We start from the raw sequence: 15,467 nt of genomic DNA on the forward strand, positions 1-15,467 counted from the left end.
AAAAAAAAAAGGAAAGAAATCTAACATTCAAAATGGTTAACCAGCCAATGCTATTTAATTTTATATTATTACCTCATGACCATCTCAGAGATTAAACCATAAAAACAAGGTGCCATTTTTTCTTATCAGATTTGGAAATGAAGGGCAGAGAGTACCATAAATTAAGTTAAATTTAAAACATTATAAAAGTAAACAGAAAACCCACTGTTCTTAACGCAAATATTTCAGCAAATTTAGGCTACAGATTCAGGAGAGAAATGGTAAATAACAGCAGGGAAGGTTAAAAGCTATGAGTAAATAGGCCTACAAATTTTTGACAAGATACAGCAAGATCTGCCAGCACTTGTCTAAACTTGGGGCTGTGTAGAGTATAAAAAATGTCAGGGGGACTTCAGAGCAAAAAGGAGGGCTGTTTTTCTCACCATCATGAACTTGGAACGCCAAGGTTGTGATCTTCTGAGTGACGATCATGAGAGGCCTGAAAGGAAGACAGAAAATAATGAAGATGAGCAAAAGTGCCCCTGGGACTTTTATTCTACTTCTCTATATGGTGGTTTTTCATCTTGAAGATTAGTAAATAAAATACAAAAGCACTGAATTCAAACTAAACAATTTTTATTTCCCTTCTGAATCACTGTACATAAGTAGCTCTAACGATGCTGAACAAGATCACACTAGGAAGTCCCTCTCCAGCTATTTATTGCGCAAAGTGTGAGTTCCAGGCCCAGCGCCACCAGCATGGCCTGGAGTTGTTGGAAATGCAGAATCTCACACTCTATTCCAGAAGCAGGAAATGAGAATCTGCATTTCTAACGAGATCTCCAGGACATCTGAATGCACATTAAAATGTAAGCAGCACTGGTTCAGACACATAATCCTGTGCCCTGGTCCCCCCTGGATGAGACACAGTTTGGCTTCTCTATCCTAACACATTTTAATATGCTTTTATTCTATGAAAGGCTATCCTTCCATGCACACATAGTAGAAGGTACATTTGTAAAATGGAGCTACCTATAAATAAACCATTTAGTTTAGTTTAGTTTAGTTTAAACAAAAAATAACACCCATCTCAATTTGGAAACAGCCATAAAATAAAAACTTGCCCAAGAAGTACCACCCATGTCAACAAGGGTGCCAAGATGATTCAACACAGGAAAGAACAGTTGTTTCGACTAATGGTAGTGGCACAACTAGACATCCACATAAAAAGAATACAGAAAGTAATTAAACTGGATCAAGACATTAATACAGATGTAAATCTTCATGACCTTAGATTTGGCAATAATTTCTTAACAAAAGAAAAATAATACACTAAAGGATATCATTAAAACTTAAAATCATTGTACCTCAAAGAATGTGCCCTTCAAGAAAGTGAAAAGGCATTCCACAGAAGGCATGAAAATATGTGTAAGTCGTGTATCTGTAAGATTGGTACTAGACTGTATAAAGAACTCCTACAACTCAATAATTAAAAGACAACCCCTCCAGCTCCTGGATGCAAGGGGCAACGGTTGGAGTGAATAACTAGTGTCCTAATTACTGAGCAAGGGACAGTTGCAGGTTACTGCAGCATCTTACCCACAGTAAATCTGAACAAGGTATTTGAGAACTGACTATGGTCTTGTTTGACCGTGGGTTTGGGTATTTGGCTTCTTTCTCTCTCCATTGCCTGGTTAACTGAGACTGTATATATATATGTATCAAAAACATATGTGATCACTTTCTGACTAAGAATGACAATTCTAGAAAAAAATCAGAAATGCATGTTGTTCATTTATTGGAATAACTCAAATATCAAACAATAACAAGTTACATAAATAAATAATGGTACAGATATGGACTACTCTGCAGTCATTAAAAATAATTTTGTAAAAAATATTTATTGAAGTAGAACAATCTTTACAGCGTGAGGAAGCAGGCTATAAAACAGTATGTATATGATATCATTTTTGTAAAGAAAAATGTACATACGTGCATGGAAAAAGTACTAAGACATACATTAAACTATCAACATTGTTTTCTTGGGAAGAAAAAATTACAACTGAATTTAAAAATGGCCAAAGGATCTGAATGGATATTCCTCCAAAAAAGATACACAAATGGTGAATAAGTACATGAAAAGATGCTCAACACTAATTAGTTACAAGAGAAATGCAAATCAAAACCACAATGAGATACCACTTCCCAAGCAGTGAAAGGACTAGAACTGAAAAGACAGATAACAAGAGTCGCCCAGGAGCTGGAGAGCTGGAACGCTGGCATACTGCTGGTGGGGGTACTGAGCGCCTCAGAGGCCTAACAGGCTGCTTTAGAAACTGTGTGGCAGCACCTCAAACGGCTAAACACGGAGTTACAGGATGGCCAAGCAATTCCACTCCTTGAGCCTCGAGCTTTTATCTTTCATGGGACTTGAAAACATTCTAAAAGAAGCAGACACACAAAAAAACACATAGTGTACGACTGTGTGGTATCTATGAAATGTCTAGAACAGGCAGATCCACAGAGGAATGAGGCAGACTGCTGGGTGCCTGGGTTGTGGAAACTGAGAGGAAATAGGGGTGACGGGGAATACACACAGGTTCCTTTAGAGAGTCATGAAAATGTGAAATTAACTGTCATGAATGGCTGTATTCTGTAAATTTACTCTGTGAATACGTTAAAAAGCCACTGAATTGTATACTTTAGATGGATGAATTGTATGGTATATGAATTGTCTATCTCAATCAAGTTGCAATTTTTTAAATGCACCTGTTTTTCCAATCGTCTACCCTAGTTGAACACTTTTAGTAGCTCTATTCTTGTTCAACAATACAAAATAAAATCCCACTGCTCTAACTACCATACTTTCTTTCAAACCTTCTTTGTTTATCCTGGCTTTCTGATATCTATTCTTATGGCTTCCTACTGCAACTGCTGCCTCTGACCCCTACAGACTAATGCTCATCTATATGGAATGCTGAGGCTCTGGTGAATGCCCAACGGCAAGGATTTCCAACCTTTCCCATCCCATGGCACACACAAACTAACTACCAAAATTCTGTGGCACATCAAAAAAATATACTTTTTGCTGATCTGGAAAAAAAATTAGGTATAATTTTGATTCAGTCGCACCAGATAGCTACTGTTGTGTTGGCTGCTGTCATTTTTTGATTTGACAATATAAGGGGAAAAAGGCCAGTGCCCCTGACTGAATAGTCAGGTACTGCATGTTTAAAAATTTTTGTGACACACCATCATGCGGTGGCACACCGGGTGAAAATCGCTGTCCTGCAGCAGTGTCCCTGGCATGACCCTGGGATGCCCGCAGCCTCTGAGCCCTGAGCTCAGGCCAGGCTCAGATGTGTGGGACGATGGAATTCGACACAAACTACTTTTAGGCCAAGTGCGATGTGTGTCAACTGCACTTAGCCACTTCTCTGTGAGTCCACTTCCTCTCTAATTCTCCTCATTCTAATTCCCACTGTCCATCTCTTTAACATAATAAGCATGTAATATTTTCAACTATCAATATAAACTAACAATATAAACTATCAGTATAAACTAACAAGATAAAGCATTTCAAAAAAGTACCAACGAATACACTTTGAAATGTTAACACCTACACCCGACTTTATATCTTATTTACAAAAGCCCAGTGACCAGTGGCCATTGCTTGAAGCAAGATTCTGACTGCCCTGTATGAAGCTAAGAGAAGAGTGAGTCTGGCTGCAGGGGGGAGGACACCTGTGCTCTGCCGTGCCTGGAGGGAAGGTGTGGCAGACGGCAGCCGTCGAGGTGGTCAGGTTAAGGCAGCAAGATGTGCTCACAGCTAACACTGCTGCGACCACGCTCTTTTATAATAAAAAAATAAATAACTGCTATTCCAGAATGCTGAGGCTGGATCCACAAATAAAGGCTAGATGGAAGCCTTCCACCAGATCAAATTCATCTTATAGACCATTATAATCTCGCAGCTCACTGCCTGATATTCACGAAGCCTCTGACCCACAGCGTGTAGCAGATGCTGAGAGCTGTGTTTCTTGGAAGAGATTCACTGTAAGCATCACACTCAAGGTAGTTTCATAAATGACTTTCAAAGCAGTACAGTGTTCTTTCCAAAGCCTTTTTGTCATCTTTTTTTCCTGATAGATTGAAAGTCCTAGGAGTCACTAATAGGAACTAAACTCCCTGTTTTCCTTATACAAATCCCAATGAAATTTTTTTTTTAATTTGAGACACACTCTCTGGTGACTATGCAGTTTGCAAATCAAGTAAATTCCTACATTTGATTTAATTCATATGAAAATATACATATTCATATATATATATTTAAGGGTCTAAAAACTAGATTTATCAACAGACATTAAATACATCATGGAATTAACCTACCTTTTTGTCTCTATAGAAATACAGCATTTGTCTTGCTCTATCTGGGGTTAGATTTAATGTATTCCATGGTTAACGCACACACTGAGCGCAGCATTTAGTAGTCTGATACTCACACGTGCAGTGGCCATAAGAACGAGCCTCTCAGATCAGCTGCTAGAGCAGTGTGACTGACTGGCTCCAGCTGTGCCTTGATTCTGCCACCTCATCTGTTCTAAACCCATGCCTCCAGACCCAGGCAGGCCCCTCCCCCCAAGGTGTGGTACTCCTCTGTCCTCCGGAATTTAAGCCCAAGGACTTCCCATTGAACTTGTCAAAATTGTCTTAGAACTGCACGGTAGCCGCAGACCACTCTTTCTCCTGCCCCCCTCTCATCTCAGGGGTCAGACATGCCTTTCAATCCGAGGCTCTCCCAGCCTCATCCACTGGCCTCCCCAATTTCCCTCACAGGCATTTCACCCAAAAAACCTCTTATACCTCTGATCCTATCACAGCATCTGCTTCTCAGAGAACCCAAACTAATGCAACACACAATACTGAATATCTAGATCGAAGTCAATAACTAAGAATACTCAATATGAAATCTGCATTAGTGGGTCTATGTGGAAACCATATTATTGTCCTTGTTTAGAAAAAAAAGTCCCTTTTTTGAAAAAAAAAAAAAGAAAACTAAAGAAGCTATGGATCAAATATTGTTGCCAATCATCCAGACATACTTTCCCATAATGTACTCCTTCTGTTTTAAACATCTGAAGAATTTTCTAGCAACCGTATTAAAAAAACAACTCATACATGTGATCACTGATTATAATAGAACATACTGATAACTTGTGAAAAAGCAGATCTAAAATCCTCAAATGAAAACCTGTTCACTAGAAGGAATGAATTTAGAATCCTCCTACATCCCTACTTTGCCATGGGTACAAGGAAGGGCGCCATATGCTCTTGCTCAGAGCGAGTCCTCTCTGAGCAATTTTTCATTGATGAATTTATTTAAACTTATGGGTAGATCCAGTGTCAAACTTAAAATGCACAAGTTATTGAAATTCGAGAGTCAAACCCATGAAGTTACTAATTTTAAATAAAACTCAAATACCATCTATGGTGCATTCCAATCAAAACATAATATAATCTAAGACATGTCTGTTGGTTTGTGGTTGGAACTCATACTTTCTTTTTTTGCAAAAATGCAAAACCCAGCATCCACAAGCACATACTACAAGCACAGGAAGGACATAAAAAGGCTCTTTGATACAGCCAAAGAACAGGACAATGAAGCCTTAGAACTTGAGCTGCTCTCAGACTTTCCACCCCCTGAAAAGTATGCCCTGTCCTTGGATTTGTATACACCTGTCAGTCATGTGCCCTGCACTGGAATCCATGGGAACCATCTGACCAATCTGAAGTCAGGGTTTGAGTTCAGCACGGTTGAGGTAGGGCCACTTCTTTTTTGTCCCATTAGTTTTTTTCATGACTAAAAAGAAAGCTAAAGAAAACCAATTTTTGCTTCCCAAACTTAAGATTATTACTCCAACTGGGATAAGAAAATATAGGAGAGAATTAAGTAAATGAAAACAGGCAGTTGGAGATGTGTTTAGAATGAAAAGCAAGAAAACAATGCCATCTACCTCTCCCTCCTCGTAAACATAAAATCAAGGCCTGCTAATACAGATTTCAGGCAACTTGCCAGAAGTGGTACCCAGTCACCCATTTGCATGTCCCATATCAACTCCCAACAAAAATAACCTGTCTTTAAAACATTAAACAAAACTCCATTTTGAGCAATATCCAATAAAACCTGCCTGTTTTACCTTAATCTTTGTACCTAAAATGGTTAAGTTCTCTGCCCTGGTAAAGCTAGGAGGGAACAGTGAGGTAACGTAGTCAGCAAAAAAGCCAACCAGACACACAGCTGGCTGGCCAGCATCTAGCTGGATCTGACCCTCAAGGGTCTTATCTTCCCCAACAGGTCATTTTAGGCCCAAAAAGTTATACTTCATATTTTTATTACTTCTTGGGCTCACTTTAGCAGCACATATACTAAAATTTGTATTACTTCTCTGTTTATAATCCAAATCCATGTATAACACTTACATACTAGGAAAGCAAGAAGTGAGGCAAGCAAGAAGTTTGGCGGGGTGGGAAAACACAAGTACAGCAAACTTCCAATCAGCTGTAACCTAGGCCAAAACTGCCAATGTGAACAACAACCAGAGGTGCCAAGGTACAATGCAAACTGTACCTAGACCAAGCAGCTGAGGAGCAGAGGAGGCTCAGACAGTACCTACCTCCTCATGTCCCTGCTGCTTCTGCCCTGTCTGTACCCCCTGCTCACTGGATTACTTACTAAGGAGGCTATTGATGCTATCACAGCTTTAGTGGAATGCTCCTAAATGCCTTTCAAATGTGCCAGCATCGTGGAAGAAAATAAGGGATTCTGGGAGTCACAGCAAAGAATGAGCACAGGTCCATCAGGCTTCCTAGGGTTGTAGTTGAAGGTATCAGGAACTCCTCTGGACTCAGAGTTTGTGGTATCTGTTTAGAATCATCCCATGTCAAACAGAGCAGAGTGGGCTTGTACTCTTTCCACTTACCATTTCAAAGATTTCATCTCTATACTTTGGCACTCAACAAAAACAAAATCACCAGTTCTCCATTGTAGCAGGAGCCCACCAAATATACTTCATATAACCTAGGAACCCATATCTTCAGAATTAAATTCCAGGTGACTGTGCTACTTATTAAAGAGCTGGCAACAGCATGATGGAGAAACATGAAATAATCAAATACTGAAATCTCTTTGCAAATATGTTCTTTTTACAATCAGAGAGAATCCAATTATTTGCACATACTGGGCTGCCCAATAGAGTGATCAGGATGTCATAACAGAGGAAAACACTTCCCATGGAACAACAGGGCAAGTGACCTGCACCGGGAGGAAGGCAGGTAAGTGACACTGCTACTCTGAGTTACAAGACACATAATAGGGTAACGAGGAACACAAATGGCCCTTGTTCTACTACTATAGGCTATAGTCCACTATAACATGCATGCAAATATATTTAAATAACATTTAGGGTGTCTCATTATTATAATAACATGAAAGAATAAAACAATTATTAAAACCAATAAAGCACACCCCCTACAGAATCACTATCTTACTGTTTTATTTCCTCCTACTTTTTTCTACACATGTCCATATTCATAAGAATGGCATCTTAATCATGTCATTTGTTTTGAGGTTTTTATTTTCTATCATCTTTTAAGCATTTCCCAGTATCACTAACATACTTTGAAGACATCATTTTCGATGGATGCATTTTAGTACCGTCATTTAATCATTCACCTCTTTTGGACCATTTGGGATACTTCCAGTTTTTCATTATTATTGACAACAGTTGAACATGCTTATGAATAGATTTGATTTCCTTAATAAGGTAATTCAATTTCTAGGAATTTATCCTATTAGAGGATATAAACATTTTAAAAATTCTTGTTTGAAATTTATGGCTAAATTGCCTTTCAGAAGGGTTGTATGAATTTATACTCCCACTGGTAGTGGAGAAGAGTTCTCTTTTCATAATGTTTTCAGAAGCACATGAGCAACTCAAATTGCCAACGTGGTGGTGGGAGGGCAATAATCCACCTGAATCTGGCCTACCCCAAAAAGAAGAGAGTTCTTCTTGCTGCTCCCCTCAGAAGACAACCCGGTTTGTACCCTTCCATGAGCAAGAAATAAGAATCAGTTCATTATCACAAACTTAAAAGGGAATCAAGAAACAGCTCTATTACAAGCAATTGCTGAGCTTCCCCCAGAAGAACAATAAACGTGCTAGTATCTGCAATCGCCCACGTTCACTGAGAAAGCACAGAGGACACTCACCACTGCGTGCATTGATCTACACTGGATTAGCAGCACTTACACAATAATAAGAGTGTATTGTGTGTTATCCTCACCGTTAACATCAGTCTAGCCCATGAAAACTTTTATGACTTTCAGAATGATAAATAAAATTTCAAGCACCAGATAATCTAAAATACAGCAAGTTTATGTGTTCCCCAAGTTAAACACATATATTGTTTGACACAAACACTAATCTAATAATCCAGTCCCATTCCACTCCTGTCTGTGCTCTTATGCTACAGGTGTGAGAATGGGTGCGGAGCACTTAGGTTTGTACACATCCTCAAAAGAGCGCAGCTGCCACGTCAGACTGCTTTAAACAGCCAGACTCAACTTGGGAACACTCCTTATTCCTTGACAGAATCATAAATTTTTAAACTGAAAATCTTATTAGATTTAGAAGGAAAATGTGTGGTTGCTTACATAGTCATAAAGAGAACAAATTGGTAACAATTTGTGATCTAAAACAAGGGTCCCCAACCTCTGGGCTGAGACAGGTACCGGACCAGGCCTGTTAGGACGTGGGCCACACAGCAGGAGGTGACCTTGAATATAATGCACTCGAATCATCCCGAAACCATCCCCCCCACAACCCAACCCCAGTCCATGGAAATTTGTCTTCCACAAAACCAGTCCCTGGTGCCAAAACGGTTGGCGACCAATGATTTAAAACATCTTGTCCACTTTAGGTTGATATGGACCTCTCCCTTTACATTAACTGATATTATCCAAGAAGATGAATTCATGTCAGTGAGGCATTGTACATTTATGGTTGGGGGGGCGGGAATGCTGCTTAATAATGCACTATAAGTAAAAAGACATACCTTCAAGAACTGGATAATATGACCACTCAGCAATCAGAGAATTAAGTTGCATGCATTTACAGGTGGAAGACATGTTTTGTACCCTTTCCCTAACAACAACCCTTTCCAGTTCAAACATTCTACAGTCTTGCAGGTAATGTCTGAGATGTCTTAATACAAGGAAATCCAAAAATGCCAGAAAACAATATCACTTGAGACAACTTATCATGGCTATGCTGCTGAAAGTCAAGTTGACAGGAACTGATTTCCATCCCCACCCTGCTGCCAAAACCAAATCCACAGCATTTCACAAACACATTACTGTTTCCCACAAATACCCTTTATTTTTCCTTGTGGTAACTTCCCACAATTCTGATTATGCTAAAATGACATAACAATCATTCAAGAGCTTATGGTTTTATGAATGAAGCCAGTAGAGCGGGACATGTGACAAGAGGTGGAAGAGATGTGGACAATAGAGGCACTCTTACCTGCATAATCAGGGCGGGGTTGAAGGGTGGTGGTAGTGGTGCATTTGTTAGTTCAGCAAAAGGTATGCAATCACAAAACAATGTGTATCCATTTCCTAGAGCCACCATAACAGATTACTACAGGTTGGGTGGTTTAAAACCACAAACATTGTCTGGAGTCTGGAAGCTGAAAGTCCCATATCAAGGCATTGGCAAAACTGGTTCCCTCCTGGGCATGAGGGAGAATCTCTTCCATGCTTTTTCCTAGCTTCCAGCAGCTGACAGCAATCCCTGGAGTTCCCTGGCTTGTAGCTGCACCATTCTCATCTCTGCCTCCACCTTCACATGCCTTCTTCCCTCTGCATGTCTATGAACTGCATCTCTCATGGACTTCATACAGAACCACAACCATGATGAACTTAGGGCGCAGCTTAATCCAGGGGGTCTTCTTCTTAACCAGTTACATCTACAGAGATCCTATTTCCAAATAAAGGCATATTCTGAACTTCTGGGTATACATGGATTGGGGGCAACACTAATCAACCCAGTACACAATGATATGCTCACATTTGAACTTCCTATATAAACTTGAAATAGATAACTGGATATTCACTCCACAGTCCTTGCTCACTGCTGTCTCCTATAACTAACTGGGCCTGCATTTGCAGGTTCTCCATCGGTGTCTGCTGAATGACGAACAGATGAACCTTCTGATGAAGGACCAGGGTCCTTCCCTGGCATGTGGGCCTGCTGAATGACGGCATCTGCCTCTTACACAAACCCCCATCTACGGCTCCAGAGCCACTTCCTCTAACACAGACTGAGAAGGTAAAAGAAGGTAAAGATGTTTGCAAAGCAATCTGAGTGCAGGATCCTTAATCTGTATAATCCTCCCCATACCCTTACAGCACTGTCACCCACAATGAATTCAATAGCCATTACTTTAATATACTAAACTTGCTTTGGTGACTTTCCAAAGGACCCAACTTAGATTTAAAGAAACCATGTTCTCTCCTTCCATATATAATGAGCTTATATGTAAGTACCAACTGTAATAAACAAGTTTTAGAATAAACACCGATGACACTAGATAAGCGTACACATTGACTGATGAAAGCAGCAGGGCCCGAGTGCCAGCTACAAACACTCCAGGCCCGAGGGTCTCCGTGCGTATGGTTTATGGGCCACGGGCAGCACCAGCCACTGAAAGCCAGGTGCAAGGTCCAAAATGCAGTGAGTGACTGACTGGTGAGGGAAGGGACCAAGGTGGGATGGCAGTGGCAATCAGGGAAGGCTTTATTAAAACAGTGATCTTTGAACTGGGTTTGGGGAAAAGAAGGAAAAGATTTCCACATAGACAGGGATGAGAAATATTCCTCTAATCGGCAGAACATGCAAGGCAGAGATGCAGAGGCACAGACTAACCCAGCATGCCTGCAGATCATGGGCTTTTCGGCACTGCTGTCATCTGCAGTGCACATGGAAGGTGGAGGTGGCCAGAGATGAGGCAGGGCCATCTCATCATCTGCTTGGTACTCTAGAACCTCATTGGTTAGTGCAGAGAACACAAACCAGAGAAGGGGCAGGGTGGTAGAAAAGATGGCCAGTTAGGAAACCTGCAGACACGGGTGGCCCTGAGTGATGGCAGTGGGCCTGCAGAGCAGCAAATGGGGCCAAGAGACAGCCAGGCTGCCGACCTGATAGGACGTGGGGACATAGGGATGTGGAAGCTAAGGGAGGGGAGATGGCTTTCTGGGACATCCACAGACACCTGTCTGACATTTCTGTGCTCCTGCAGAGCTGTTTCCTCTTCCTGGCATGCCCTTCCTCCTGCCTGAGTGTCTCTAGGCCCTGGCACTGCACCTAGTATACCGGGAACCCACAAACAGCTGCAAGAAGGAATGAATGAATGGACACTTTGTGCCTTGAAAAGAAAAAGTGATGTAGATGAGAAACAGGTAACAATCCACTTTGGGCTAAAGTAAAAGTTTTTTATTCAATATCCCAACCAAATGGCTAGGGGGGGTATTTAATTGAGGCTTCTGGAAACACTGAAGAAAAGACTGACAAATGCTAGGTAGGGTATTTAACTCATTCGTTTATTGAATGACTATTAAGAAACTCTTCTAAGCATTGGAGGGGTGAGGACATGGTTCTGTGGTGAAACCAAGAAATGAAGTTTGTTAATTAAACACTAGGGAGAGTTATGATCACCATTTAAAAGTTACTTTTAATGCTATAACTGCCCAACTATAATGTTATCTTTCTTGTTCCCATACTTTCCATATTTTGCTAGCAATACACACCAATAAAAATAAAAAGAAGTTTGTGGGCTTGTTTCAGAAAAAAATGAAAAACTGTTCCATAATCTGGGGGAAAAGGAGCACAGAGCAGAGACAACTCAGAGACAGATAAAACCCAGAAGCCTGAGGGTAAGAAAAACTGATGCACGAAAAGCCACTCTGAGACCAAACCGTAGCCACGGAAATGTCAGTGCCACAGTCTTTGCGTCCCAAAGCAACTCGTGCCTTCCTGAGCCTCTTTACAATGGGACGGGTTAGATGCCCAATTTGCAAAGCTCACAGAAAGAAGCTGTGAGTTATAACCCCTTTATTTCACTGCCTATCCTCCAGTAACTCACCAAGTGAAATTCAGTTTAACCTGAGGGAAGACCTCAAGTTCTCTCCGACCTCAGACTGCCCACAGGGAACAGAACCAGCTCCTCAGGAAGTGACATAGACAATAGAGAGTGTGCTGGGAGGTGTCCCTGTGCCTTAGTGTCCATTCCTCAGGACTCATGAAAAGTTGTTACTGAATGAACATCAACAAAGCATAGAATTTTCACTGATCCATCCATCGTCTTCACCAGGTGACCAATCAGGGGAAGCGTGGCCCACCAGGCAAAGGCAGGGTGACACAGCATTTTCGCAGCTATTGTGGAGATCCCCCGCTGTGCCATGCACTGCCTTTCTAGGTGCTGCAAGTCCGATGGACCTGGTGGGGAGAGCTGGAGCAGCTAGAGGACCCTCAAGAGGGTAAGGGAGCGGCTATTTATCTGCTGGTATGGAAGAATTTCTGTATTAGTAACTAGGAGAGGTAAATGGCAACTCGGCGTTAAAGGCCTCAGAATAGGGAGTCAGCAAACTTTTATTGTAAAGAGCAAGGAAGCAAATATTTTAGGCTTTGCAGCTCATATGGTTTCTGTCACAACCACTCAACTCTACCGTCATCGTGCAAAAGCAGCCAGAGACAATGCAAGTGAGTAAGTGCCTGGCTGTGTTCCAACATAACTACAAAAGCAGGTGGCGGGCCAGATACTGCCCACGGGCCATTGTCTGCAGGCCCTGACTGACAGCACAATGGGGCTCGCGGTCCCACAGAGCAACCAAGTCTTCACCCTCACCTCATCAGCAAAGTCTTACAAACAGACTGAACCAGGCACCCACAGTTCTGATGTGTGTGCTTGGTCCTTACAGACCCCAAGAGAGGGAGTCAAAGCCAGCAGTCGGAATGCCCCCCACAAATTAAAACACTCACCCAGAAAAGTCCGTAGTGAGAATCCCATAGTGGAAGATGTATATTCTGCTGATGTGGCACATGGTCAGGTATCCCATTGCAACAAAAAAGGAGTATCTGAAACCAAAAATGCACAGGATCTGATTATTATGCATTACAAGAATGTACTCAATCAATTTTCTCTTCTTTTTCCTTCTCACCCCCTCATTTGCAATGTCACAAAGTCCTGTCTGGTCTGTGTATGTCCCAGCCCCTCCAACCCCCCACCGCTCTGAGCCCTTCATCCCGTCTCACCTGGACCCCTGCAGTTCTCAACTGTGGCAGCGTAACGAAATCAGGTGAGGAATCCTAACAAACCACGGACATCGGGGCCCCACCCCAGATATTCAGGTTTAATCCATACAGCATGCACAGAGTAGGTATGACTCCAACGTGCAGCCAGAGCTGCCAACTGCTCACTCCTGAGGTCTTGCCCTCAGCATCCCCCCTTCACAAACATCACATTTACACAATGACCTTTGTAAATAAAAATCATCACCGTGTGCCTACCACTCTTTTCCTGAAACACTTTGTCCTCTTGGCTTCAATTCTCTCTGTTTTCTTCACACCTCTTTGGTTAAGTCTTCCAAGACTCTTGCTCAGCCTCTTTTTCCACCTATTCCTTAGGTGTTAACATTCCGAGCGCTCTGCCCGCCATGCCTGAGACTCACCACCTACTCCATATCACCCCATATCACCACCCTATAGTATAACCAGCCATCCACACACACACCTGCCACTCAGAACATTCGTCAACATGTAATTATAGAGATGTGATAATCTCATTAACTGTCTCCCTTGCTGGACTGAAAATTCCATGGAGGCAAGGATGACATATGTGCTTTGTTCATTATAGCCACCTACTGTGTGTTGAATGAACAGTTAAATAAGTAACAGTTACTCATATTAAAAGTCTCCAAAGGGTCTCGCTGTCTAGTCACATGAAAACTCCTGAACACAGCATGCAAGGTGCTTCCCACACACTAAGCTCTGCCTCGCCTTCCTGCTCTCATTTCCAGCCATTCTCCGCATCCACTGTGTGTTCCAACTACACCAGATTGCTCGCACCCACAATTACATCCTGCATTTTGAGGTCAGATATCTTTCTGCAAGCTCCTTCCTCTGCCTGCAACTCCTTTCTCCATCCTAGCATCTATCCGGGTATTGTCTATCTATAAAATAAGTCTCAGCTCCAATGCCACCGGCTTGGTCTTGCTCCATCCATTCATGCCGTCCCCACTCTCAGCACAATTCATTGCTCCATTGTCTGTATTTCTCTAGTGCTACATACTAGCATATGTAATTATAATACTAAAACCATAAGTGTTAATTTCCCCAACTGACTGTGACCTTGAACATCCCAACCTTTGACCTAACATATGAGAGGTTAACTATTAGTTGAAATAAACTGAAATGAATACATTAAACATTTTAAATGACTCAGGAACCCATCAGAAACATGCATTCATAAAGTATAAATTTTAAACATGTATATTCTGATGTTAAATTTTCTTAAAACACACAAATTCACATTAAAAGAACTCCTAGACCAGTCCAAGGACTAGTAAATAGTAGGAATAATAAAACTCCATTTGGTAGCAAGGGGGAGCCAGATAAGGAGTGCAGAGAAGTTCTATACATGCTAACACACTATATAAAACTTTATATTCGCTTTCCCATCATTTGCAATCAAAGATTTCCCCCTACCCTGGATTCATCCTTAACCCTTTCCAAACCAGAAGGTGGTGAACAAAGCAAACAACTAAGAAAAAAACAGCTCCCTTCAGAGATGACACAGAAGCTGAAATAGGAGTCAGGCTGGTTGGCCTCCAACGTACATTCCCTTTCGCAGCCAGTCCGTGAGGGTCAAGGCAGAAGCATAGAGCATCTTCAAAAAACAGGTTCTTCGGGGCCCTTTCAAATGCAGCCATGCCTGCTGCTTCCTCTTTCCCTTAGAACAAAAAGCAAGCTCTGTGCAATTGTCATAATAAGAGCTGCCTAACAAGGATGGTGCCAAGTACTGTGTTCCAATAAATAGGGCAATGCATTCAAGCCCTGGACAAACCTGAAAAATCTCAGGAATCCAGAAGTGGTAGAGAGAGCATGTACTCTGGAAACAGACCAGCATGGGTTCAAATCCCAGCCCTGGCAAAACTAATCTGTGGTGTGAAATGTCAGGACAGCAGTTATTTTAGTGAGGAGGGCTGTAGTAATGGCTGAGACGGGCTTCACAGTAATATTCCCCTTCCAACCTGGGTGCGGAGTGTGTGAGTATATTTACTGTGTGAAAACTCATCAAACTGTACACCTATTTACCTACTTGAGTCTCATTTCCTCATCTCAGGGGGAAAACTCTTATGTCCCATTGCA

The 15,467-nt window shown here is 41.7% G+C and overlaps 1 protein-coding gene across 1 annotated transcript in view; it reads right to left on the minus strand.

Moving 5' to 3' along the window:
* MBOAT1 (membrane bound O-acyltransferase domain containing 1) overlaps positions 1–15,467 on the minus strand; it is a 108,892-nt gene that overhangs the window by 40,074 nt on the left and 53,351 nt on the right. The window contains exons 4-5 of the mRNA XM_045847212.1: positions 13,080–13,175; positions 423–478 (exon numbers count right to left, since the gene is read on the minus strand). Of these exons, the coding sequence (XP_045703168.1) occupies positions 423–478; positions 13,080–13,175 (152 nt within the window). The remainder of the gene's footprint in view (positions 1–422; positions 479–13,079; positions 13,176–15,467) is intronic.

The sequence above is a fragment of the Phyllostomus hastatus genome, unplaced genomic scaffold (genome assembly GCF_019186645.2).
Source record: "Phyllostomus hastatus isolate PE091 unplaced genomic scaffold, TTU_PhHast_1.1 phas_contig_524, whole genome shotgun sequence".
Lineage (NCBI taxonomy): Eukaryota > Metazoa > Chordata > Mammalia > Chiroptera > Phyllostomidae > Phyllostomus > Phyllostomus hastatus.